Source organism: Nerophis lumbriciformis, linkage group LG37, assembly GCF_033978685.3.
Source record: "Nerophis lumbriciformis linkage group LG37, RoL_Nlum_v2.1, whole genome shotgun sequence".
Classification (NCBI taxonomy): Eukaryota; Metazoa; Chordata; class Actinopteri; order Syngnathiformes; family Syngnathidae; genus Nerophis; species Nerophis lumbriciformis.
The window spans coordinates 3,440,001-3,466,187 of NC_084584.2; the positions used below are offsets into that span (position 1 = coordinate 3,440,001).

Consider the following 26,187-nt stretch of genomic DNA (forward strand, 5'->3'; position numbering starts at 1 on the left):
TCAAAAATATTTCACAAACTCAAAAATGTTTCACAAACTCCAAAAAATGTTTTACAAACTAACTGTTTTTTTCACAAACTCAAAAAAATGCTTCATAAACTCAAAAAAATGTTTCACAAACTCAAAAAAAATGTTTCATAAACTCAAAAATGTTTCATAAACTCAAAAAACTGTTTCACAAACTTAAAGAAATGTTTCATAAACTCAAAAATATTTCACAAACTCAAAAATGTTTCACAAACCCAAAGATAATACACAAAGTCAAAAAAATGTTTCAAAAACACAAAGAAATTTTCATAAACTAAATTTTTTTTTCACAAACTCAAAAAATGCTTCATAAACTCAAAAAAATGTTTCACAAACTCAAAACAAATGTTTCATAAACCCAAAAATGTTTCACAAAGTCAAAAATGTTTCACAAAGTCAAACAAATGTTTCATAAACTCAAAAAAATGTTTCACAAACTCAAAAAAATGTTTCACAAACTCAAAAAAATGTTTCATAAACTCAAAAATATTTCACAAACTCAAAAATGTTTCACAAACTCAAAGATAATACACAAAGTCAAAAAAATGTTTCAAAAACTCAATGAAATTTTCACAAACTAAAAAAAATGTTTCACAAAGTCAAAAAAATGTTTCACAAATTAAAAAAAATGTTTCATAAACTCTAAGAAATGTTACGCAAATTCAAAAAACTGTTTCACAAACTCCAAAAAATGTTTTACAAACTAATTGTTTTTTTCACAAACTCAAAAAAATGCTTCATAAACTCAAACAAATGTTTCACAAACTCAAAAAAAATGTTTCATAAAGTCAAAAATGTTTCATAAACTCAAATTTTTTTTTCACAAACTCAAAAAAATGTTTCATAAAGTCAAAAATGTTTCATAAAGTCAAAAAAATGTTTCACAAACTCAAAAAAATGTTTCATAAAGTCAAAAAAATGTTTCACAAACTCAAAAAAATGTTTCATAAACTCAAAAATATTTCACAAACTCAAAAATGTTTCACAAACTCCAAAAAATGTTTTACAAACTAACTGTTTTTTTTCACAAACTCAAAAAAATGCTTCATAAACTCAAAAAAATGTTTCACAAACTCAAAAAAATGTTTCATGAACTCAAAAAAATGTTTCATAAACTCAAAAAAATGTTTCACAAACTCAAAAAAATGTTTCATAAACTCAAAAATATTTCACAAACTCAAAAATGTTTCACAAACTCAAAGATAATACACAAAGTCAAAAAAATGTTTCAAAAACTCAAAGAAATTTTCATAAACTCCATTTTTTTTCACAAACTCAAAAAATGCTTCATAAACTCCAAAAAATGTTTCATAAACTCAAAAAAATGTTTCACAAACTCAAAAAAATGTTTCATAACTCAAAAATGTTTCACAAACTCAAAAAAATGTTTCATAAACTCAAAAAAATGTTTCACAAACTCAAAAAAATGTTTCATAAACTCAAAAAAATGTTTCACAAACTCAAAAATGTTTCACAAACTCAAAGATAATACACAAAGTCAAATTTTTTTTTCAAAAACTCAATTTTTTTTCATAAACTCAATTTTTTTTTCACAAACTCAAAGAAATGTTTCATAAACTCAAAAAAATGTTTCACAAACTCAAAAAAATGTTTCATAAACTCAAAAATGTTTCACAAACTCAAAGATATTACACAATGTCAAAAAAATGTTTCACAAACTCAAAAAAATGTTTCATAAACTCAAAAAAATGTTTCACAAACTCAAAAATGTTTCACAAACTCAAAGATAATACACAAAGTCAAAAAAATGTTTCAAAAACTCAATTTTTTTTTCATAGACTCAATTTTTTTTTCACAAACTCAAAAAAATGTTTCATAAACTCAAAAAAATGTTTCACAAACTCAAAAAAATGTTTCATAAACTCAAAAATGTTTCACAAACTCAAAGATATTACACAATGTCAAAAAAATGTTTCACAAACTCAAAAAAATGTTTCATAAACTCAAAAAAATGTTTCACAAACTCAAAAAAATGTTTCATAAACTCAAAAAAATGTTTCACAAACTCAAAAATGTTTCACAAACTCAAAGATAATACACAAAGTCAAAAAAATGTTTCAAAAACTCAAAAACATTTTCATAAACTCAATTTTTTTTCGCAAACTCAAAAAAATGTTTCACAAACTCAAAAAAAATGTTTCATAAACTCAAAAATGTTTCACAAACTCAAAGATATTACACAATGTCAAAAAAAGTTTCACAAACTCAAAAAAATGTTTCATAAACTCAAAAAAATGTTTCACAAACTCAATTTTTTTTTCATAACTCAAAAATGTTTCACAAACTCAAAAATATTTCACAAACTCAAAGATAAAACACAAAGTCAAAAAAATGTTTCAAAAACTCAAAACAAATTTCATAAACTCAATTTTTTTTTCACAAACTCAAAAAAATGTTTCATAAACTCAAAAAAATGTTTCACAAACTCAAAAAAAATGTTTCACAAACTCAAAAATGTTTCACAAACTCAAAGATATTACACAATGTCAAAACAAGTTTCACAAATTCAAAAAAATGTTTCATAAACTCAAAAAAATGTTTCACAAACTCAAAAAAATGTTTCATAACTCAAAAATGTTTCACAAACTCAAAAATGTTTCACAAACTTAAATATAATACACAAAGTCAAAAAAATGTTTCATAAACTAAATTTTTTTTTTCACAAACTCAAAAAAATGTTTCATAAACTCAAAGAAATGTTTCACAAACTCAAAAAAAATGTTTCATAAACTCAAAAATGTTTCACAAACTCAAAGATAGTACACAATGTCAAAAAAAGTTTCACAAACTCAAAAAAATGTTTCATAAACTCAAAAAAATGTTTCACAAACTCAAAAAAATGTTTCATAACTCAAAAATGTTTCACAAACTCAAAAATGTTTCACAAACTCAAATATAATACACAAAGTCAAAAAAATGTTTCATAAACTAAATTTTTTTTTCACAAACTCAAAAAAATGTTTCATAAACTCAAAAAAATGTTTCACAAACTCAAAAAAAAAGGTTCCATAAACTCAAAAATGTTTCACAAACTCAAAGATATTACACAATGTCAAAAAAAGTTTCACACACTCAAAAAAATGTTTCATAAACTCAAAAAAATGTTTCACAAACTCAAAAAAATGTTTCATGAACTCAAAAATGTTTCACAAAGTCAAAAATGTTTCACAAAGTCAAAAATATTTCACAAAGTCAAAAAATGTTTCACAAACTCAAAAAAATATTTCATAAACTCAAAGATATTACACAATGTCAAAAAAAGTTTCACAAACTCAAAAAAATGTTTCATAAACTCAAAAATGTTTCACAAAGTCAAAAATGTTTCACAAAGTCAAAAATATTTCACAAAGTCAAACAAATGTTTCATAAACTCAAAAAAATGTTTCACAAACTCAAAAAAATGTTTCACAAACTCAAAAAAATGTTTCATAAACTCAAAAATATTTCACAAACTCAAAAATGTTTCACAAACTCAAAGATAATACACAAAGTCAAAAAAATGTTTCAAAAACTCAATGAAATTTTCACAAACTAAAAAAAATGTTTCACAAAGTCAAAAAAATGTTTCACAAATTAAAAAAAATGTTTCATAAACTCTAAGAAATGTTACGCAAATTCAAAAAACTGTTTCACAAACTCCAAAAAATGTTTTACAAACTAATTGTTTTTTTCACAAACTCAAAAAAATGCTTCATAAACTCAAACAAATGTTTCACAAACTCAAAAAAAATGTTTCATAAAGTCAAAAATGTTTCATAAACTCAAATTTTTTTTTCACAAACTCAAAAAAATGTTTCATAAAGTCAAAAATGTTTCATAAAGTCAAAAAAATGTTTCACAAACTCAAAAAAATGTTTCATAAAGTCAAAAAAATGTTTCACAAACTCAAAAAAATGTTTCATAAACTCAAAAATATTTCACAAACTCAAAAATGTTTCACAAACTCCAAAAAATGTTTTACAAACTAACTGTTTTTTTTCACAAACTCAAAAAAATGCTTCATAAACTCAAAAAAATGTTTCACAAACTCAAAAAAATGTTTCATGAACTCAAAAAAATGTTTCATAAACTCAAAAAAATGTTTCACAAACTCAAAAAAATGTTTCATAAACTCAAAAATATTTCACAAACTCAAAAATGTTTCACAAACTCAAAGATAATACACAAAGTCAAAAAAATGTTTCAAAAACTCAAAGAAATTTTCATAAACTCCATTTTTTTTCACAAACTCAAAAAATGCTTCATAAACTCCAAAAAATGTTTCATAAACTCAAAAAAATGTTTCACAAACTCAAAAAAATGTTTCATAACTCAAAAATGTTTCACAAACTCAAAAAAATGTTTCATAAACTCAAAAAAATGTTTCACAAACTCAAAAAAATGTTTCATAAACTCAAAAAAATGTTTCACAAACTCAAAAATGTTTCACAAACTCAAAGATAATACACAAAGTCAATTTTTTTTTCAAAAACTCAATTTTTTTTCATAAACTCAATTTTTTTTTCACAAACTCAAAGAAATGTTTCATAAACTCAAAAAAATGTTTCACAAACTCAAAAAAATGTTTCATAAACTCAAAAATGTTTCACAAACTCAAAGATATTACACAATGTCAAAAAAATGTTTCACAAACTCAAAAAAATGTTTCATAAACTCAAAAAAATGTTTCACAAACTCAAAAATGTTTCACAAACTCAAAGATAATACACAAAGTCAAAAAAATGTTTCAAAAACTCAATTTTTTTTTCATAGACTCAATTTTTTTTTCACAAACTCAAAAAAATGTTTCATAAACTCAAAAAAATGTTTCACAAACTCAAAAAAATGTTTCATAAACTCAAAAATGTTTCACAAACTCAAAGATATTACACAATGTCAAAAAAATGTTTCACAAACTCAAAAAAATGTTTCATAAACTCAAAAAAATGTTTCACAAACTCAAAAAAATGTTTCATAAACTCAAAAAAATGTTTCACAAACTCAAAAATGTTTCACAAACTCAAAGATAATACACAAAGTCAAAAAAATGTTTCAAAAACTCAAAAACATTTTCATAAACTCAATTTTTTTTCGCAAACTCAAAAAAATGTTTCACAAACTCAAAAAAAATGTTTCATAAACTCAAAAATGTTTCACAAACTCAAAGATATTACACAATGTCAAAAAAAGTTTCACAAACTCAAAAAAATGTTTCATAAACTCAAAAAAATGTTTCACAAACTCAATTTTTTTTTCATAACTCAAAAATGTTTCACAAACTCAAAAATATTTCACAAACTCAAAGATAAAACACAAAGTCAAAAAAATGTTTCAAAAACTCAAAACAAATTTCATAAACTCAATTTTTTTTTCACAAACTCAAAAAAATGTTTCATAAACTCAAAAAAATGTTTCACAAACTCAAAAAAAATGTTTCACAAACTCAAAAATGTTTCACAAACTCAAAGATATTACACAATGTCAAAACAAGTTTCACAAATTCAAAAAAATGTTTCATAAACTCAAAAAAATGTTTCACAAACTCAAAAAAATGTTTCATAACTCAAAAATGTTTCACAAACTCAAAAATGTTTCACAAACTTAAATATAATACACAAAGTCAAAAAAATGTTTCATAAACTAAATTTTTTTTTTCACAAACTCAAAAAAATGTTTCATAAACTCAAAGAAATGTTTCACAAACTCAAAAAAAATGTTTCATAAACTCAAAAATGTTTCACAAACTCAAAGATAGTACACAATGTCAAAAAAAGTTTCACAAACTCAAAAAAATGTTTCATAAACTCAAAAAAATGTTTCACAAACTCAAAAAAATGTTTCATAACTCAAAAATGTTTCACAAACTCAAAAATGTTTCACAAACTCAAATATAATACACAAAGTCAAAAAAATGTTTCATAAACTAAATTTTTTTTTCACAAACTCAAAAAAATGTTTCATAAACTCAAAAAAATGTTTCACAAACTCAAAAAAAAAGGTTCCATAAACTCAAAAATGTTTCACAAACTCAAAGATATTACACAATGTCAAAAAAAGTTTCACACACTCAAAAAAATGTTTCATAAACTCAAAAAAATGTTTCACAAACTCAAAAAAATGTTTCATGAACTCAAAAATGTTTCACAAAGTCAAAAATGTTTCACAAAGTCAAAAATATTTCACAAAGTCAAAAAATGTTTCACAAACTCAAAAAAATATTTCATAAACTCAAAGATATTACACAATGTCAAAAAAAGTTTCACAAACTCAAAAAAATGTTTCATAAACTCAAAAATGTTTCACAAAGTCAAAAATGTTTCACAAAGTCAAAAATATTTCACAAAGTCAAAAAATGTTTCACAAACTCAAAAAAATGTTTCATAAACTCAAAGATATTACACAAAGTCAAAAAAATGTTTCACAAACTCAAAAAAATGTTTCATAAACTCAAAAAAATGTTTCACAAACTCAAAAAAATGTTTCATAAACTCAAAAATGTTTCACAAAGTCAAAAATATTTCACAAAGTCAAAAAATGTTTCACAAACTCAAAAAAATGTTTCACAAACTCAAAGATATTACACAATGTCAAAAAAAGGTTTCATAAACTCAAAAAAATGTTTCATAAACTCAAAAAAATGTTTCACAAACTCAAAAAAATGTTTCATAAACTCAAAAATGTTGAACAAACTCAAAAATGTTTCACAAACTCAAAGATAATACACAAAGTAAAAAAAATGTTTCAAAAACTCAAAAAAAAATTCATAAACTCAATTTTCTTTTCACAAACTCAATTTTTTTTTTTCATAAACTCAAAAAAATGTTTCACAAACTCAAAAAAAATGTTTCATGAACTCAAAAATGTTTCATAAACTCAAAAAAATGTTTCACAAACTCAAAAAAAATGTTTCATAAACTCAAAAAAATGTTTCATAAACTCAAAAAAATGTTTCACAAACTCAAAAAAATGTTTCATAAACTCAAAAATGTTTCACAAACTCAAAAATGTTTCACAAACTCAAAGATATTACACAAAGTCAAAAAAATGTTTCAACAACTCAAAAATGTTTTCATAAACTCAATTTTTTTTTCACAAACTCAAAAAAATGTTTCAAAAACTCAAAAAAATGTTTCACAAACTCAAAAAAAATGTTTCATAAACTCAAAAAAATGTTTCACAAACTCAAAAAAATGTTTCATTACTCAAAAATGTTTCACAAACTCAAAAATGTTTCACAAACTCAAAGATAATACAGAAAGTCAAAAAAAATGTTTCAAAAACTCAAAAATGTTTTCATAAACTCAATTTTTTTTTCACAAACTCAAAAAAATGTTTCATAAACTCAAAAAAATGTTTCACAAACTCAAAAAAAATGTTTCATAAACTCAAAAATGTTTCACAAACTCAAAGATATTACACAATGTCAAAAAAAGTTTCACAAACTCAAAAAAATGTTTCATAAACTCAAAAAAAGTTTCACAAACTCAAAAAAATGTTTCATAAACTCAAAAATGTTTCACAAAGTCAAAAATGTTTCACAAAGTCAAAAATATTTCACAAAGTCAAAAAATGTTTCACAAACTCAAAAAAATGTTTCATAAACTCAAAAATGTTTCACAAACTCAAAGATATTACACAAAGTCAAAAAAATGTTTCACAAACTCAAAAAAATGTTTCATAAACTCAAAAAAATGTTTCACAAACTCAAAACAATGTTTCATGAACTCAAAAATGTTTCACAAACTCAAAAATGTTTCACAAACTCAAAAATGTTTCACAAACTCAAAAATGTTTCACAAAGTCAAAAATATTTCACAAAGTCAAAAAATGTTTCATAAACTCTAAAAAATGTTACGCAAATTCAAAAAACTGTTTCACAAACTCCAAAAAATGTTTTAAAAACTAATTGTTTTTTTTCATAAACTCAAAAAAATGTTTCACAAACTCAAAAAAAATGTTTCATAAACTCAAAAATGTTTCACAAACTCAAAGATATTACACAATGTCAAAAAAAGTTTCACAAACTCAAAAAAATGTTTCATAAACTCAAAAAAATGTTTCACAAACTCAAAAAAATGTTTCATAAACTCAAAAATGTTTCACAAACTCAAAAATGTTTCACAAAGTCAAAAATATTTCACAAAGTCAAAAAATGTTTCACAAACTCAAAAAAATGTTTCATAAACTCAAAGATATTACACAAAGTCAAAAATTTTTTTCACAAACTCAAAAAAATGTTTCATAAACTCAAAAAAATGTTTCACAAACTCAAAAAAATGTTTTATAACTCAAAAATGTTTCACAAACTCAAAAATGTTTCACAAACTCAAAGATATTACACAAACTCAAAAAATGTTTCACAAACTCAAAGATATTACACAAAGTCAAAAAAATGTTTCAAAAACTCAAAAAAATGTTTCAAAAACTCAAAAATGTTTCACAAACTCAAATATAATACACAAAGTCAAAAAAATGTTTCATAAACTAAATTTTTTTTTTCACAAACTCAAATTTTTTTTTCATAAACTCAAAAAAATGTTTCACAAACTCAATAAAAATGTTTCATAAGCTCAAAAATGTTTCACAAACTCAAAGATATTACACAATGTCAAAAAAAGTTTCACAAACTCAAAAAAATGTTTCATAAACTCAAAAAAATGTTTCACAAACTCAAAAAAAATGTTTCATAAACTCAAAAATGTTTCACAAACTCAAAGATATTACACAATGTCAAAAAAAGTTTCACACACTCAAAAAAAGGTTTCATAAACTCAAAAAAATGTTTCACAAACTCAAAAAAATGTTTCATGAACTCAAAAATGTTTCACAAACTCAAAAATGTTTCACAAAGTCAAAAATATTTCACAAAGTCAAAAAATGTTTCACAAACTCAAAAAAATGTTTCATAAACTCAAAAATGTTTCACAAACTCAAAGATATTACACAAAGTCAAAAAAATGTTTCACAAACTCAAAAAAATGTTTCATAAACTCAAAAAAATGTTTCACAAACTCAAAAAAATGTTTCATGAACTCAAAAATGTTTCACAAACTCAAAAATGTTTCACAAACTCAAAAATGTTTCACAAACTCAAAAATGTTTCACAAAGTCAAAAATATTTCACAAAGTCAAAAAATGTTTCATAAACTCTAAAAAATGTTACGCAAATTCAAAAAACTGTTTCACAAACTCCAAAAAATGTTTTAAAAACTAATTGTTTTTTTCATAAACTCAAAAAAATGTTTCACAAACTCAAAAAAAATGTTTCATAAACTCAAAAATGTTTCACAAACTCAAAGATATTACACAATGTCAAAAAAAGTTTCACAAACTCAAAAAAATGTTTCATAAACTCAAAAAAATGTTTCACAAACTCAAAAAAATTTTTCATAAACTCAAAAATGTTTCACAAACTCAAAAATGTTTCACAAAGTCAAAAATATTTCACAAAGTCAAAAAATGTTTCACAAACTCAAAAAAATGTTTCATAAACTCAAAGATATTACACAAAGTCAAAAAAATGTTTCACAAACTCAAAAAAATGTTTCATAAACTCAAAAAAATGTTTCACAAACTCAAAAAAATGTTTCATAAACTCAAAAATGTTTCACAAAGTCAAAAATATTTCACAAAGTCAAAAAATGTTTCACAAACTCAAAAAAATGTTTCACAAACTCAAAGATATTACACAAACTCAAAAAAATGTTTCACAAACTCAAAAAAATGTTTCATAAACTCAAAAATGTTTCACAAACTCAAAGATAATACACAAAGTCAAAAAAATGTTTCAAAAACTCAAAAAAAAATTCATAAACTCAATTTTCTTTTCACAAACTCAATTTTTTTTTCATAAACTCAAATAAATGTTTCACAAACTCAAAAAAAATGTTTCATGAACTCAAAAATGTTTCATAAACTCAAAAAAATGTTTCACAAACTCAAAAAAAATGTTTCATAAACTCAAAAAAATGTTTCATAAACTCAAAAAAATGTTTCACAAACTCAAAAAAATGTTTCATAAACTCAAAAATGTTTCACAAACTCAAAAATGTTTCACAAACTCAAAAAAAATTTCATAAACTCAATTTTTTTTTCACAAACTCAAAAAATGTTTCATAAACTCAAAAAAATGTTTCACAAACTCAAAAAAAATGTTTCATAAACTCAAAAATGTTTTACAAACTCAAAGATATTACACAATGTCAAAAAAAGTTTCACAAACTCCAAAAAGTTTCATAAACTCAAAAAAATGTTTCACAAACTCAAAAAAATGTTTCACAAACTCAAAGATAATACACAAAGTCAAAAAAATGTTTCAAAAACTCAATTTTTTTTTCATAAACTCAATTTTTTTTTCACAAACTCAAAAAAATGTTTCATAAACTCAAAAATGTTTCACAAACTCAAAGATATTACACAGTGTCAAAAAAATGTTTCACAAACTCAAAAAAATGTTTCATAAACTCAAAAAAATGTTTCACAAACTCAAAAATGTTTCACAAACTCAAAGATAATACACAAAGTCAAAAAAATGTTTCAAAAACTCAATTTTTTTTTCATAAACTCAATTTTTTTTTCACAAACTCAAAAAAATGTTTCATAAACTCAAAAAAATGTTTCACAAACTCAAAAAAATATTTCATAAACTCAAAAATGTTTCACAAACTCAAAAATATTTCACAAACTCAAAAAAATGTTTCACAAACTCAATTTTTTTTTTCATAAACTCTAAAAATTTTTTACAAATTAATTGTTTTTTTCATAAACTCAAACAAATGTTCCACAAACTCAAACAAATGTTTCACAAACTCAAACTGAAAATGTTTTATTTTGTGAAACATTTTTCAGTTTGCGTAACATTGTTTTGCGTTTGTGGAGTTTTGGCAGTAATTTCACTCCTTAAAGTACCTCATGTGGAGTGAAACTCAGAAAACTCAAAAAAACCTTTCACAAACTCAAAAAAATGTTTCACAAACTCAAAAAAATGTTTCACAAACTCAAAAAAATGTTTCACAAACTCCAAAGACATGTTTCACAAACTCAAAAAAATGTTTCACAAACTCAAAAAAATGTTTCACAAACTCCAAAGACATGTTTCACAAACTCAAAAAAATGTTTCACAAACTCAAAAAAATGTTTTACAAACTAATTGTTTGTTTCATAAACTCAAACAAAGGTTTCACAAAGTCAAACAAATGTTCCACAAACTCAAAAATGTTCCACAAACTCAAATTTTTTTCAGAAAATCAAAAAAATGTTTCACAAACTCAAAAATATTTCACAAACTCCAAAAAAGGTTTTACAAACTATTTTTTTTTCACAAACTCCCAAAAATGTTTTACAAACTCAAACAAAGGTTCCACAAACTCAAAAATGTTCCACAAACTCAAATTTTTTTCACAAAATCAAAAAAATGTTTCACAAACTCAAAAATATTTCACAAACTCCAAAAAATGTTTTACAAACTATTTTTTTTTCACAAACTCCCAAAAATGTTTTACAAACTCAAAAAAATGTTCCACAAACTCCAAAAAATGTTTCATAAACTCAATATTTTTCACAGATTTTTTTACGATCCACTGCCCGGATCATAGTTTGTTTATGTTTGAGTCACATGTGTTTTCAGCACCTTGAGTTTCGTTTATGTCTGTTGCCATGACGGCAGATTGTATACACCTGCCTCTGGTTAGTGTCCGGGACGCGCACCTGTTGCCCGGGCGCTAATCAGAGGGCTATTTAGTCTTTGCCCTGGCCTCACTCGGTCTGGCTTCCTAGTTTGTTCTTACACAACTGATGACGACAACTTTGATTCCCGCTAGCTTTTCACGCTATGCCATTTTGCCTGCTAGCTCCCACGCTAGTCCTTTTGTTTTTGCCTTTTGCTATTTGCACGTCTTTTGTTCGTTCCCCGTACGATTTATATTTTAAATAAATCATTTTCCTACCTGCAAGCTGTGTCCGAAGCCGTCTGCATCCTTGGGAGAACCACACCCGCATCACTATGCGACCACGTTGTTACAGACTCAAACTGAAAATGTTTTATTTTGTGAAACATTTTTCAGTTTGTGTAACATTGTTTTGCGTTTGTGGAGTTTTGACAAAATGTTTCACGAACTCAAAAAAATGTTTCACAAACGCAATTTTTCCCCCCCCCAAACTCAAAAATGTTTCACAAACTCAAAAAAATGTTTCACAAACTCAAAAAAATGTTTAATAAACTCAACATTTTTCACAAACTCAAACTGAAAATGTTCCATTTTGTGAAACATTTTTCAGTTTGTGTAACATTGTTTTGTGTTTGTGCAATTTTGGCGGTAATTTCACTCCACAAATGTTTCACAAAGTCAAACAAATGTTTCACAAACTCAAAAAAATGTTTCATAAACTCAAAAAAATGTTTCATAAACTCAAAAAAATGTTTCACAAACTCAAAAAAAGGTTTCACAAACTCAAATTTTTTTCATAAACCCAACATTTTTCAGTAACTCAAATCGAAATATATATATATTTTTAGTTTGTGAAACATTTTTGAGTTTGTGAAACATTTTTGAGTGTGTGAAACATTTATTTTGAGTTTGTGAAACATTTTTGAGTTTATGAAACATTTTTTTGGAGTTTGTGAAATATTTTTGAGTTTGTGAAACATTTTTGAGTTTGTGAAACATTTTTTTTGAGTTTGTGAAACATTGGTGAGTTCATGAAACATTTTTTTTGAGTTTGTGAAACTTTTTTTTTGAGTTTGTGAAACTTTTTTGAGTTTGTGAAACATTTTTTTTGAGTTTGAGAAACTTTCTTTAGAGTTTGTGAAACATTTTTGAGTTTGTGAAACTTTTTTTTGAGTTTGTGAAACATTGGTGAGTTCATGAAACAATTTTTTTGAGTTTGTGAAACTTTTTTTTTGAGTTTGTGAAACTTTTTTTTGAGTTTGAGAAACTTTTTCTTTGAGTTTGTGAAACATTTTTAAGTTCATTAAACATTTTTTGAGTTTGTGAAACTTTTTTTTTGAGTTTGTGAAACATTTTTGAGTTTGTGAAAAAAAAATTGAGTTTGTGAAACATTTTTGAGTTTGTGAAACTTTTTTTGGGAGTTTGTGAAAAAAAATTGAGTTTGTGAAACATTTTTGAGTTTGTGAAACATTTTCGAGTTTGTGAAACATTTTTTTTTGAGTGTGTGAAACATTTTTTTTGAGTTTGTGAAACATTTTTGAGTTTATGAAACATTTTTTTGAGTTTGTGAAACATTTTTTTTGAGTTGGTGAAACATTTTTTTTTGAGTTTGTGAAAAAAAAAGTTTTTAGTTTGTGAAACATTTTCGAGTTTGTGAAACATTTTCGAGTTTGTGAAACATTTTTTAGTTTGTGAAACATTTTTTTTTAGTTTGTGAAACATTTTTTTTTGAGTTTGTAAAAAAATGTTTTTAGTTCGTGAAACATTTTAAGTTTGTGAAACATTTTTGAGTTTGTGAAACATTTTTGACTGAGAACAATCCGGATGGTTCATTTCCTCTTTGGTCCACAGTTTCCAGAAACAATTTGAAATGTGGACTCGTCAGACCACAGAACACTTTTCCACTTTGCATGAGTCCATCTTAGATGAGCTCGGGCCCAGCGAAGCGTTTCTGGGTGTTGTTGATAAATGGCTTTGGCTTTGCATGGTAGACTTTTAACTTGCACTTACAGATGTAGCGACCAACTGTAGTTACTGACAGTGGTTTTCTGAAGTGTTCCTGAGCCCATGTGATGATATCCTTTACACACTGATGTCGCTTGTTGATGCAGTACCGCCTGAGGGATCCAAGGTGTGTAATATCATGGCTTACGTGCAGTGATTTCTCCAGATTCTCTGCACCTTTTGATGATATTACAGAGCGTAGATGGTGAAATCCCTAAATTCCTTGCAATAGCTGCTTGAGAAATGTTGATCTTAAACAATTTGCTCAGGCATTTGTTGACAAAGTGGTGACCCTCGCCCCCGTCCTTGTTTGTGAATGACTGAGCATTTCATGGAATCTACTTTTATACCCAATCATGGCACCCACCTGTTCCCAATTAGCCTGTTCACCTGTGGGATGTTCCAAATAAGTCTTTGACGAGCATTTTTTTTCACAAACTCAAAAAAATATTTCATAAACTCAAAAATGTTTCATAAACTCAAAAATGTTTCACAAAGTCAAAAATGTTTCACAAAGTCAAAAATGTTTCACAAACTCAAAGAAATTTTCATAAACTAAATTTTTTTTCACAAACTCAAAAAAATGCTTCATAAACTCAAAAAAATGTTTCACAAACTGAAAAAAATGTTTCATAAACTCAAAAATGTTTCAGAAACTCAAAAAAATGTTTCACAAACTCAAAAAAAATGTTTCACAAACTCAAAAAAATGTTTCACAAACTCAAAAAAATGTTTCATAAACTCAAAAATGTTACATAAACTCAAACAAATGTTTCACAAACTCAAAAAAAAAGTTTCATAAACTCAAAAAAATGTTTCATAAACTCAAAAATATTTCACAAACTCAAAAATGTTTCACAAACTCAAAGAAATTTTCATAAACTAAATTGTTTTTCACAAACTCAAAAAATGCTGCATAAACTCAAAAAAATGTTTCACAAACTCAAATTTTTTTTTCATAAACTCAAAAATGTTTCATAAACTCAAAAAAATGTTTCACAAACTCAAAAAAAATGTTTCATAAACTCAAAAAAATGTTTCATAAACTCAAAAAAATGTTTCACAAACTCAAAAAAATGTTTCATAAACTCAAAAATATTTCACAAACTCAAAAATGTTTCACAAACTCAAAGATAATACACAAAGTCAAAAAAATGTTTCAAAAACACAAAGAAATTTTCATAAACTAAATTTTTTTTCACAAACTCAAAAAAATGCTTCATAAACTCAAAAAAATGTGTCACAAACTCAAAAAAATGTTTCATAAACTCAAAAATGTTTCATAAACTCAAAAAAATGTTTCACAAACTCAAAAAAAATGTTTCATAAACTCAAAAAAATGTTTCATAAACTCAAAAAAAGGTTTCACAAACTCAAAAAAATGTTTCATAAACTCAAAAATATTTCACAAACTCAAAAATGTTTCACAAACTCAAAGATAATACACAAAGTCAAAAAAATGTTTCAAAAACACAAAGAAATTTTCATAAACTACATTTTTTTTCACAAACTCAAAAAAATGCTTCATAAACTCAAAAAAATGTTTCACAAACTCAAAAAAAATGTTTCATAAACTCAAAAATGTTTCATAAACTCAAAAAAATGTTTCATAAAATCAAAAAAATGTTTCATAAACTCAAAAATATTTCACAAACTCAAAAATGTTTCACAAACTCAAAGATAATACACAAAGTCAAAAAAAATGTTTCAAAAACTCAATGAAATTTTCATAAACTAAATTTTTGACAAGCATTCCTCAACAGTCTCACTCTTTTTTGCCACTTGTGCCAGCTTTTTTTGAAACATGTTGCAGGCATCAAATTCCAAATGAGCTAATATTTGCCAAAAAATAACAACTAAGTTCACCAGTCACTTTGGACACCCCTGGTCTGGTAGAATGATGTTCGTGTGTGTGTGTGTGTGTGTGTGTGTGTGTGTGTGTGGTGTGTGTGTGTGTGTGTGTGTGTGTGTGTGTGTGTGTGTGTGTGTGTGTGTGTGTGTGTGTGTGTGTGTGTGTGTGTGTGTGCCTACGCACGACGAGGATCTCCCTCCAAATCTCCCTGAGGTGCAGGATGGATTCATGCACGACTCAAGTGTGTGTGTGTGTGTGTGTGTGCGTGTGTGTGTGTGTGTGTGTGTGTGTGTGTGTGTGTGTGTGTGCCTACGCACGACGAGGATCTCCCTCCAAATCTCCCTGAGGTGCAGGATGGATTCATGCACGACTCAAGTGTGTGTGTGTGTGTGTGTGTGCGTGTGTGTGTGTGTGTGTGTGTGTGTGTGTGTGTGTGTGTGTGCCAACATGATCCACATATTTCTGCAACATTTAAAGATTATAGTAGTGATATATAAAAAAATTAAAAAATAAAAAATAAAAAAATAAAAAATAAAAAAATAAAAAATAAAAAATAAAAAATAAAAAATAAAAAATAAAAAATAAAAAATAAAAAATCGATCTCTATGATCTTTCACGCACACGCGCGTCATTTCCACACGCTTGTTGAAAGCAACTGAGCTCCCCTCTGGCCCCGCCCCCTTTTATAAATAGCTGCGCGCGGCTCTCAGTGACGTAGACACGCACAAACATGTGTAGGTGAATCTTTGAATGAGATCCCCCCCCCCTCTCCTCCCCGTCCTCCTCCTCCTCCCACTCCCACTCCCCCCCCACCACCACCCCCCTCCCTCCCTCCCTCCCCTGCCGCTTCCAGTTACTAGGGCATCTCCATAAAAAGCCCACGGAGGATGGGAGAGCCCGCTCTGTGAGAGAAGCAGCGGCCGCGGAGAGGATGGAGAAGAAGATGGAGGAGAAGAAGATGAAGAAGATGAAGAAGATGGAGAAGAGGATGGAGAAGAAGAGGATGGAGAAGAAGAAGATGGAGAAGAAGAGGATGGAAGGGAAGAAGATGGAGAAGAAGAGGATGGAGGAGAAGAAGATAGAGAAGAAGAGGATGGAGGAGAGGATGGAGAAGAAGAAGATGGAGGAGAAGATGGAGAAGAAGATGGAGGAGAGGATGGAGGTGAAGAAGATGGAGAAGAAGATGGAGGAGAAGAGGACACTTTCCAGGCAGGACGAAGAAGACTTTCTTCCCCTTGGACCAAAGAGGTGAGTCCATCCTTGTGTTGCCATGGTGATGGAGACGGAGGTGAAGAAGATGGAGGAGAAGAAGATGGAGAAGAGGACCCTTTCCAGGCAGGACGATGAAGACCTTCTATCCCCACGGACCAAAGAGGTGAGTCCATCTTCGTGTTGCCATGGTGATGGAGACAGAGGTGAGTGCTGCAGTGTGACTCACGTCAGCATCAGGACCACCTTCACTTACAACTCCCGCTCCTTCCGCCCCCCCCCCTCCCCACCTCGCTTCCGGTGTGGCCGGCACGCTGCGATGCCCTTATATGGGTTTCCGGCGGCTTGCCCGACTCACCCTCCCTCCCCGTGACGTGTGTCGGGGATGCAGTGACGCGCGCATGCCTGCGTCACTCTTGCGCACGTTGCAGATGAGAGGCACGCACGCACGGCACGCACGCGCCTACTACAAGACATGACGCGCGGTTCATTCATAACTCTCACGTGCGCGCGCCTCCTCGTCAGCCGCCGGTCGACAGGCGAGTCCTGCGCGCGGGCACGCGACCACGCGCGCGACCACTCCTCCTGGAAACCAGCCAGGCGCCGGGAGGAAGGAAGGCGGGGAGGTGATTGGCTGGCGGCGCCAGTGACGTCACGTGCTCCCTTTCCGCGCCAACGTCGAGCGGAAGCGAGTTCAGCACCACGGACAGCGCACTACAGGCAGCGGGCGGCAGAGGGCGCTGTCTGGTGCTGAACCGGAAGTACTGCTGAGTGATCGCTATTGGCGGATTTTAAACAATAAAGTACCGTTTTAAAAAACAAAATAAAAAGTTATTTTAATGTTTACTCACCGCATATTAATTTAATAACGTTATAGTAACGTTTTAAAAAACAAATTAACAAGTTATTTTAACGTTTAGGGCGACGTTGTCAATTGTCTCAAACTTTACCACCCCACAGAACACTTGGCCCTTTGGGCTTTCCCTTGACAAGTTCCAAAAATTCCCAGATTTCCCAGAATTACCCGTTTTTAGGGATATTTTTCCCATTCAGAATGAATTGGCCATTTTTCAAACTTCCACACATTTCCACATTTTTTCAACCGATTCAAACACATTCCACTCATCCTGGACATTCAGACTATCATTTTTTCAAGTCAAAAAAAATTCCAGGAATTCCCAGAAATCTTTTTTCACCCTTTTTTCTGTCGACTACTCCTTCCACATTTTTCAACCCACTTCAACCGTCAAAACATTCTTCTTAATCAGGACAAAAAAAGCGATTGTTTTTTTTGAACTGGAAAAATTCCCGGTTTTCCCGAAATTCCAGGAATTCCGAAATACTATTTCTTAATTAAAAATGTTACTACTTCAACATTTCTCAACTGTTTTGAAAAACTCCAACACCATTCAAGTTTGTTTTTTTTACCATTTAAAAAAAAAATCCCTCTTTTCCCGGAATCCCCAAATTTCCAGGAAATCCCATTGAAATGAATGAGACACTTTTCAAATTTCCACGACTCCTACATTTGTCATCTAATTCAAACCATTCCACCTTCAACATATTCCACTCATCCTGGAGATTGAAACTATCATTTTTCTATGTTCCAAAAAATTCCAGGAATTCCCGGTTTTTCAAAGCCTTTTTTCTGTCGACTACTCCTTCCACATTTTTCAACCCACTTCAACCGTCAAAACATTCTTCTTAATCAGGACAAAAAAAGCGATTGTTTTTTTTTAACTGGAAAAATTCCCGGTTTTCCCGAAATTCCAGGAATTCCATAATACTATTTCTTAATTAAAACTGTTACTACTTCAACATTTCTGAACTGTTTTGAAAAACTCCAACACCATTCAAGTTTGTTTTTTTTACCATTTAAAAAAAAAATCCCTCTTTTCCCGGAATTCCCAAATTTCCAGGAAATTCCCGTTGAAATGAATGAGACACTTTTCAAATTTCCACAACTCCTACATTTTTCATCGAATTCAAACCATTCCACCTTCAACATATCCCACTCATCCTGGACATTCAAACTATCATTTTTCTACGATCAAAAAAATTCCAGGAATTCCCGGTTTTTCACCCTTTTTTCTGTCGACTACTCCTCCCACATTTTTCAACCCACTTCAACCATTCCACCGTCAAAACATTCCTCCTAATCAGGACAAAAAAGACAAAGAAGTTTTTTTTAACTGGAAAAATACCCGGTATTTTCCTGAAATTCCAGGAATTCCATAGTACTATTTCTTAATTAAAAATGTTACTACTTCAACATTTCTCGACCGTTTTGAAAAATTCCCACATTATTCAAGTTTTTGTTTTTTGCCATTTTCACCAAAAAATCCCTCTTTTCCCGGAATCCCCAAATTTCCAGGAAATTCCCATTGAAATGAATGGGACACTTTTCAAATGTCCACAACTCCTACATTTTTCATCTAATTCAAACCATTTCATCTTCAAAATATTCAACCTGTTCAGGAATTGTGTGCTCCACTTCAACAATTATAAAAATGTTTTCCCGGATTTCCCAGAATTACCCGTTTTTAGGGATATTTTTCCCATTCAAAATGAATTATCCGTTTTTCAAACTTCCACCATTTCCACATTTTTCAACCGATTCAAACCATTCCACCTTCAACATATCCCACTCATCCTGGACATTCAAACTATCATTTTTCTTCTACGTTCAAAAAAATTCCAGGAATTCCCGGTTTTTCACCCTTTTTTCTGTCGACTACTCCTCCCACATTTTTCAACCCACTTCAACCGTTCCACCGTCAACACATTCCTCTTAATCAGGACAAAAAACACAAAGTAGTTTTTTTGAACTGGAAAAATTCCCGGTTTTCCCGAAATTCCAGGAATTCCGTATTACTATTTCTTAATTAAAAATGTTACTACTTCAACATTTCTCAACTGTTTTGAAAAACTCCAACACCATTCAAGTTTTTTTTTTTTTTTACCATTTAAAAAAAAAAAATCCCTCTTTTCCCGGAATCCACAAATTTCCAGGAAATCCCATTGAAATGAATGAGACACTTTTCAAATTTCCACAACTCCTATATTTTTCATCTAATTCAAACCATTCCACCTTCAACATATTCCACTCATCCTGGAGATTGAAACTATCATTTTTCTATGTTCCAAAAAATTCCAGGAATTCCCGGTTTTTCAAACCCTTTTTTCTGTCGACTACTCCTTCCACATTTTTCAACCCACTTCAACCGTCAAAACATTCCTCTTAATCAGGGCAAAAACCGAAATTGTTTTTTTTTAACTGGAAAAATTCCCGGTTTTCCCGAAATTCCAGGAATTCCGTAATACTATTTCTTAATTAAAAATGTTACTACTTCAACATTTCTGAACTGTTTTGAAAAACTCCAACACCATTCAAGTTTTTTTTTTTTTTTACTATTTAAAAATAAAAATCCCTCTTTTCCCGGAATCCCCAAATTTCCAGGAAATCCCATTGAAATGAATGAGACACTTTTCAAATTTCCACAACTCCTATATTTTTCATCTAATTCAAACCATTCCACCTTCAACATATTCCACTCATCCTGGACATTCAAACTATTATTTTTCTACGTTCAAAAAAATTCCAGGAATTCCCGGTTTTTCAAAGCCTTTTTTCTGTCGACTACTCCTTCCACATTTTTCAACCCACTTCAACCGTCAAAACATTTCCTCTTAATCAGGACAAAAACCGAAATTGTTTTTTTTGAACTGGAAAAATTCCCGGTTTTCCCGAAATTCCAGGAATTCCGTAATACTATTTCTTAATTAAAAATGTTACTACTTCAACATTTCTCAACTGTTTTGAAAAACTCCAACACCATTCAAGTTTTTTTTTTTTTTTTACCATTTAAAAAAAACAAAATCCCTCTTTTCCCGGAATCCCCAAATTTCCAGGAAATCCCATTGAAATGAATGAGACACTTTTCAAATTTCCACAACTCCTACATTTTTCATCTAATTCAAACCATTCCACCTTCAACATATTCCACTCATCTTGGACATTGAAACTGTCATGTTTCTATGTTCCAAAAAATTCCAGGAATTCCTGGTTTTTCAAAACCTTTTTTCTGTCGACTTCTCCTTCCACATTTTTCAACCCACTTCAACCGTCAAAACATTCCTCTTAATCAGGACAAAAACCGAAATTGTTTTTTTTTAACTGGAAAAATTCCCGGTTTTCCCGAAATTCCAGGAATTCCGTATTACTATTTCTTAATTAAAAATGTTACTACTTCAACATTTCTCAACTGTTTTGAAAAACTCCAACACCATTCAAGTTTTTTTTTGTTTTTTTACCATTTAAAAAAAAAAATCCCTCTTTTCCCGGAATCCCCAAATTTCCAGGAAATCCCATTGAAATGAATGAGACACTTTTCAAATTTCCACGACTCCTACATTTTTCATCTAATTCAAACCATTCCACCTTCAACATATTCCACTCATCCTGGAGATTGAAACTATCATTTTTCTATGTTCCACAAAATTCCAGGAATTCCCGGTTTTTCAAACCCTTTTTTCTGTCGACTACTCCTTCCACATTTTTCAACCCACTTCAACCGTCAAAACATTCCTCTTAATCAGGGCAAAAACCGAAATTGTTTTTTTTTAACTGGAAAAATTCCCGGTTTTCCCGAAATTCCAGGAATTCCGTAATACTATTTCTTAATTAAAAATGTTACTACTTCAACATTTCTGAACTGTTTTGAAAAACTCCAACACCATTCAAGTTTTTTTTTTTTACCATTTAAAAAAAAAAAATCCCTCTTTTCCCGGAATCCCCAAATTTCCAGGAAATCCCATTGAAATGAATGAGACACTTTTCAAATTTCCACGACTCCTCCATTTGTCATCTAATTCAAACCATTCCACCTTCAACATATTCCACTCATCCTGGACATTGAAACTGTCATGTTTCTATGTTCCAAAAAATTCCAGGAATTCCCGGTTTTTCAAACCCTTTTTTCTGTCGACTACTCCTTCCACATTTTTCAACCCACTTCAACCGTCAAAACATTCCTCTTAATCAGGACAAAAACCGAAATTGTTTTTTTTTAACTGGAAAAATTCCCGGTTTTCCCGAAATTCCAGGAATTCCGTAATACTATTTCTTAATTAAAAATGTTACTACTTCAACATTTCTCAACTGTTTTGAAAAACTCCAACACCATTCAAGTTTTTTTTTTTAACCATTTAAAAAAAAAAATCCCTCTTTTCCCGGAATCCCCAAATTTCCAGGAAATCCCATTGAAATGAATGAGACACTTTTCAAATTTCCACGACTCCTACATTTGTCATCTAATTCAAACCATTCCACCTTCAACATATCCCACTCATCCTGGACATTAAAACTATCATTTTTCTACGTTCCAAAAAATTCCAGGAATTCCCGGTTTTTCAAAGCCTTTTTTCTGTCGACTACTCCTTCCACATTTTTTAACCCACTTCAACCGTCAAAACATTCCTCTAAATCAGGACAAAAACCGAAATTGTTTTTTTTTAACTGGAAAAATTCCCGGTTTTCCCGAAATTCCAGGAATTCCGTAATACTATTTCTTAATTAAAAATGTTACTACTTCAACAGTTCTCAACTGTTTTGAAAAACTCCAACACCATTCAAGTTTTTTTTTTTTTTACCTTTAAAAAAAAAAAATCATCCCTCTTTTCCCGGAATCCCCAAATTTCCAGGAAATCCCATTGAAATGAATGAGACACTTTTCAAATTTCCACAACTCCTATATTTTTCATCTAATTCAAACCATTCCACCTTCAACATATTCCACTCATCCTGGACATTCAAACTATTATTTTTCTACGTTCAAAAAAATTCCAGGAATTCCCGGTTTTTCACCCTTTTTTCTGTTGACTACTCCTTCCACATTTTTCAACCCACTTCAACCGTCAAAACATTCCTCTAAATCAGGACAAAAACCGAAATTGTTTTTTTTGAACTGGAAAAATTCCCGGTTTTCCCGAAATTCCAGGAATTCCGTAATACTATTTCTTAATTAAAAATGTTACTACTTCAACATTTCTCAACTGTTTTGAAAAACTCCAACACCATTCAAGTTTTTTTTTTTTTTACCATTTAAAAAAAAAAAATCCCTCTTTTCCTGGAATCCCCAAATTTCCAGGAAATCCCATTGAAATGAATGAGACACTTTTCAAATTTCCACGACTCCTACATTTGTCATCTAATTCAAACCATTCCACCTTCAACATATTTCACTCATCCTGGACATTGAAACTGTAATTTTTCTATGTTCCAAAAAATTCCAGGAATTCCCGGTTTTTCAAACCCTTTTTTCTGTCGACTACTCCTTCCACATTTTTCAACCCACTTCAACCGTCAAAACATTTCCTCTTAATCAGGACAAAAACCGAAATTGTTTTTTTTGAACTGGAAAAATTCCCGGTTTTCCCAAAATTCCAGGAATTCCGTAATACTATTTCTTAACTAAAAATGTTACTACTTCAACATTTCTGAACTGTTTTGAAAAACTCCAACACCATTCAAGTTTTTTTTTTTTTACCATTTAAAAAAAAAAAATCCCTCTTTTCCCGGAATCCCCAAATTTCCAGGAAATCCCATTGAAATGAATGAGACACTTTTCAAATGTCCACAACTCCTACATTTTTCATCTAATTCAAACCATTCCACCTTCAACATATTCCACTCATCCTGGACATTCAAACTATCATTTTTCTCTGTTCAAAGAAATTCCAGGAATTCCCGGTTTTTCAAACCCTTTTTTCTGTCGACTACTCCTCCCACATTTTTCAACCCACTTCAACCGTTCCACCGTCAAAACATTCCTCTTAATCAGGACAAAAACCGAAGTTGTTTTTTTGAACTGGAAAAATTCCCGGTTTTCCCGAAATTCCAGGAATTCCGTAATACTATTTCTTAATTAAAAATATAACTACTTCAACATTTCTCAACTGTTTTGAAAAACTCCAACACCATTCAAGTTTTTTTGTTTTTTTAACGATTTAAAAAAAATAATCCCTCTTTTCCCGGAATCCCCAAATTTCCAGGAAATTCCCGTTGAAATGAATGGGACACTTTTCAAATTTCCACAACTCCTACATTTTTCAATTAATTCAAACCATTCCACCTTCAACATATTCCACTCATCCTGGACATTCAAACTGTCATTTTTCTCTGTTCAAAGAAATTCCAGGAATTCCCGGTTTTTCCAACCCCTTTTTTCTGTCGACTACTCCTCCCACATTTTTCAACCCACTTCAACCGTTCCACCGTCAAAACATTCCTCTTAATCAAGACAAAAACCGAAGTTGTTTTTTTGAACTGGAAAAATTCCCGGTTTTCCCGAAATTCCAGGAATTCCGTAATACTATTTCTTAATTAAAAAGGTTACTACTTCAACATTTCTCAACTGTTTTGAAAAACTCCAACACCATTCAAGTTTGTTTTTTTAACCATTAAAAAAAAAAAATCCCTCTTTTCCCGGAATCCCCAAATTTCCAGGAAATTCCATTGAAATGAATGGGACACTTTTCAAATTTCCACAACTCCTACATTTTTCATCTAATTCAAACCATTTCATCTTCAACATATTCAACCTGTTCAGGAATTTTGTGCTCCACTTCAACAATTATAACAATGTTTTCCCGGATTTCCCAGAATTACCTGTTTTTAGGGATATTTTTCCTATTCAAAATGAATTATCCGTTTTTCAAACTTCCACCATTTCCACATTTTTCAACCGATTCAAACCATTCCACCTTCAACATATTCCACTCATCCTGGACATTCAAACTATCATTTTTCTACGTTCAAAAAACTTCCAGGAATTCCCGGTTTTTCACCCTTTTTTCTGTCGACTACTCCTCCCGCATATTTCAACCCACTTCAACCGTTCCACCGTCAAAACATTCCTCTTAATCAAGACAAAAACCGAAGTTGTTTTTTTGAACTGGAAAAATTCCCGGTTTTCCCGAAATTCCAGGAATTCCGTAATACTATTTCTTAATTAAAAATGTTACTACTTCAACATTTCTCAACTGTCTTGAAAAACTCCAACACCATTCAAGTTTTTTTTTTTTCAACCATTTAAAAAAAAAAATCCCTCTTTTCCCGGAATCCCCAAATTTCCAGGAAATCCCCCATTGAAATGAATGGGACACTTTTCAAATTTCCACAACTCCTACATTTTTCATCTAATTCAAACCATTCCACCTTCAACATATTCCACTCATCCTGGACATTGAAACTGTCATTTTTCTATGTTCCAAAAAATTCCAGGAATTCCCGGTTTTTCAAACCCTTTTTTCTGTCGACTACTCCTTCCACATTTTTCAACCCACTTCAACTGTTCCACCCTTAAAACATTCCTCTTAATCAGGACAAGAAACACAAAGTTTTTTTTTTTAACTGGAAAAAATTCCCGGCTTTCTCGAAATTCCGTAATATTATTTTTTGATTAAAAATGTTAGTTCTTCAACATTTCTCAACCGTTTTGAAAAATTCCAGCACCATTCAAGTTTCTTTTTTTTTTCTTTTACCATTTTCAAAAAAAATCATTTTTTTCCCGGAATCCCCAAATTTCCAGGAAATTCCAATTGAAATGAATGGGACACTTTTCAAATGTCCACAACTCCTACATTTTTCATCTAATTCAAACCATTTCATCTTCAAAATATTCAACCTGTTCAGGAATTGTGTGCTCCACTTCAACAATTATAAAAATGTTTTCCCGGATTTCCCAGAATTACCCGTTTTTAGGGATATTTTTCCCATTCAAAATGAATTATCCATTTTTCAAACTTCCACCATTTCCACATTTTTCAACCGATTCAAACCATTCCACCTTCAACATATCCCACTCATCCTGGACATTCAAACTATCATTTTTCTACGTTACAAAAAATTCCAGGGATTCCCGGTTTTTCACCCTTTTTTCTGTCGACTACTCCTCCCACATTTTTCAACCCACTTCAACCGTTCCACCGTCAAAACATTCCTCTTAATCAAGACAAAAACCGAAGTTGTTTTTTTGAACTGGAAAAATTCCCGGTTTTCCCGAAATTCAAGGAATTCCGTAATACTATTTCTTAATTAAAAATATAACTACTTCAACATTTCTCAACTGTTTTGAAAAACTCCAACACCGTTCAAGTTTTGATTTTTTCAACCATTTAAAAAAAAAAATCCCTCTTTTCCCGGAATCCCCAAATTTCCAGAAAATTCCCGTTGAAATGAATGGGACACTTTTCAAATTTCCAAAACTCCCACATTTGTCATCTAATTCAAACCATTCCACCTTCAACATATTCCACTCATCCTGGACATTCAAACTATCATTTTTCTACATTCAAAAAAATTCCAGGAATTTCAGGTTTTTCAAACCCTTTTTTCTGTCGACTACTCCTCCCACATTTTTCAACCCA

General features: G+C 29.9%; 1 protein-coding gene across 1 annotated transcript in view; it reads left to right on the forward strand.

The window, feature by feature from the left end:
* Window positions 1-17,040, forward strand: part of LOC133577544 (uncharacterized) — an 18,425-nt gene extending 1,385 nt beyond the window's left edge. The window contains exons 2-3 of the mRNA XM_061931491.2: window positions 16,410-16,750; window positions 16,784-17,040. Coding sequence (XP_061787475.2) covers window positions 16,410-16,750; window positions 16,784-16,801 — 359 coding nt within the window. The 3' untranslated portion in view covers window positions 16,802-17,040. The remainder of the gene's footprint in view (window positions 1-16,409; window positions 16,751-16,783) is intronic.
* The last annotated feature ends 9,147 nt before the right edge of the window (window positions 17,041-26,187 follow it).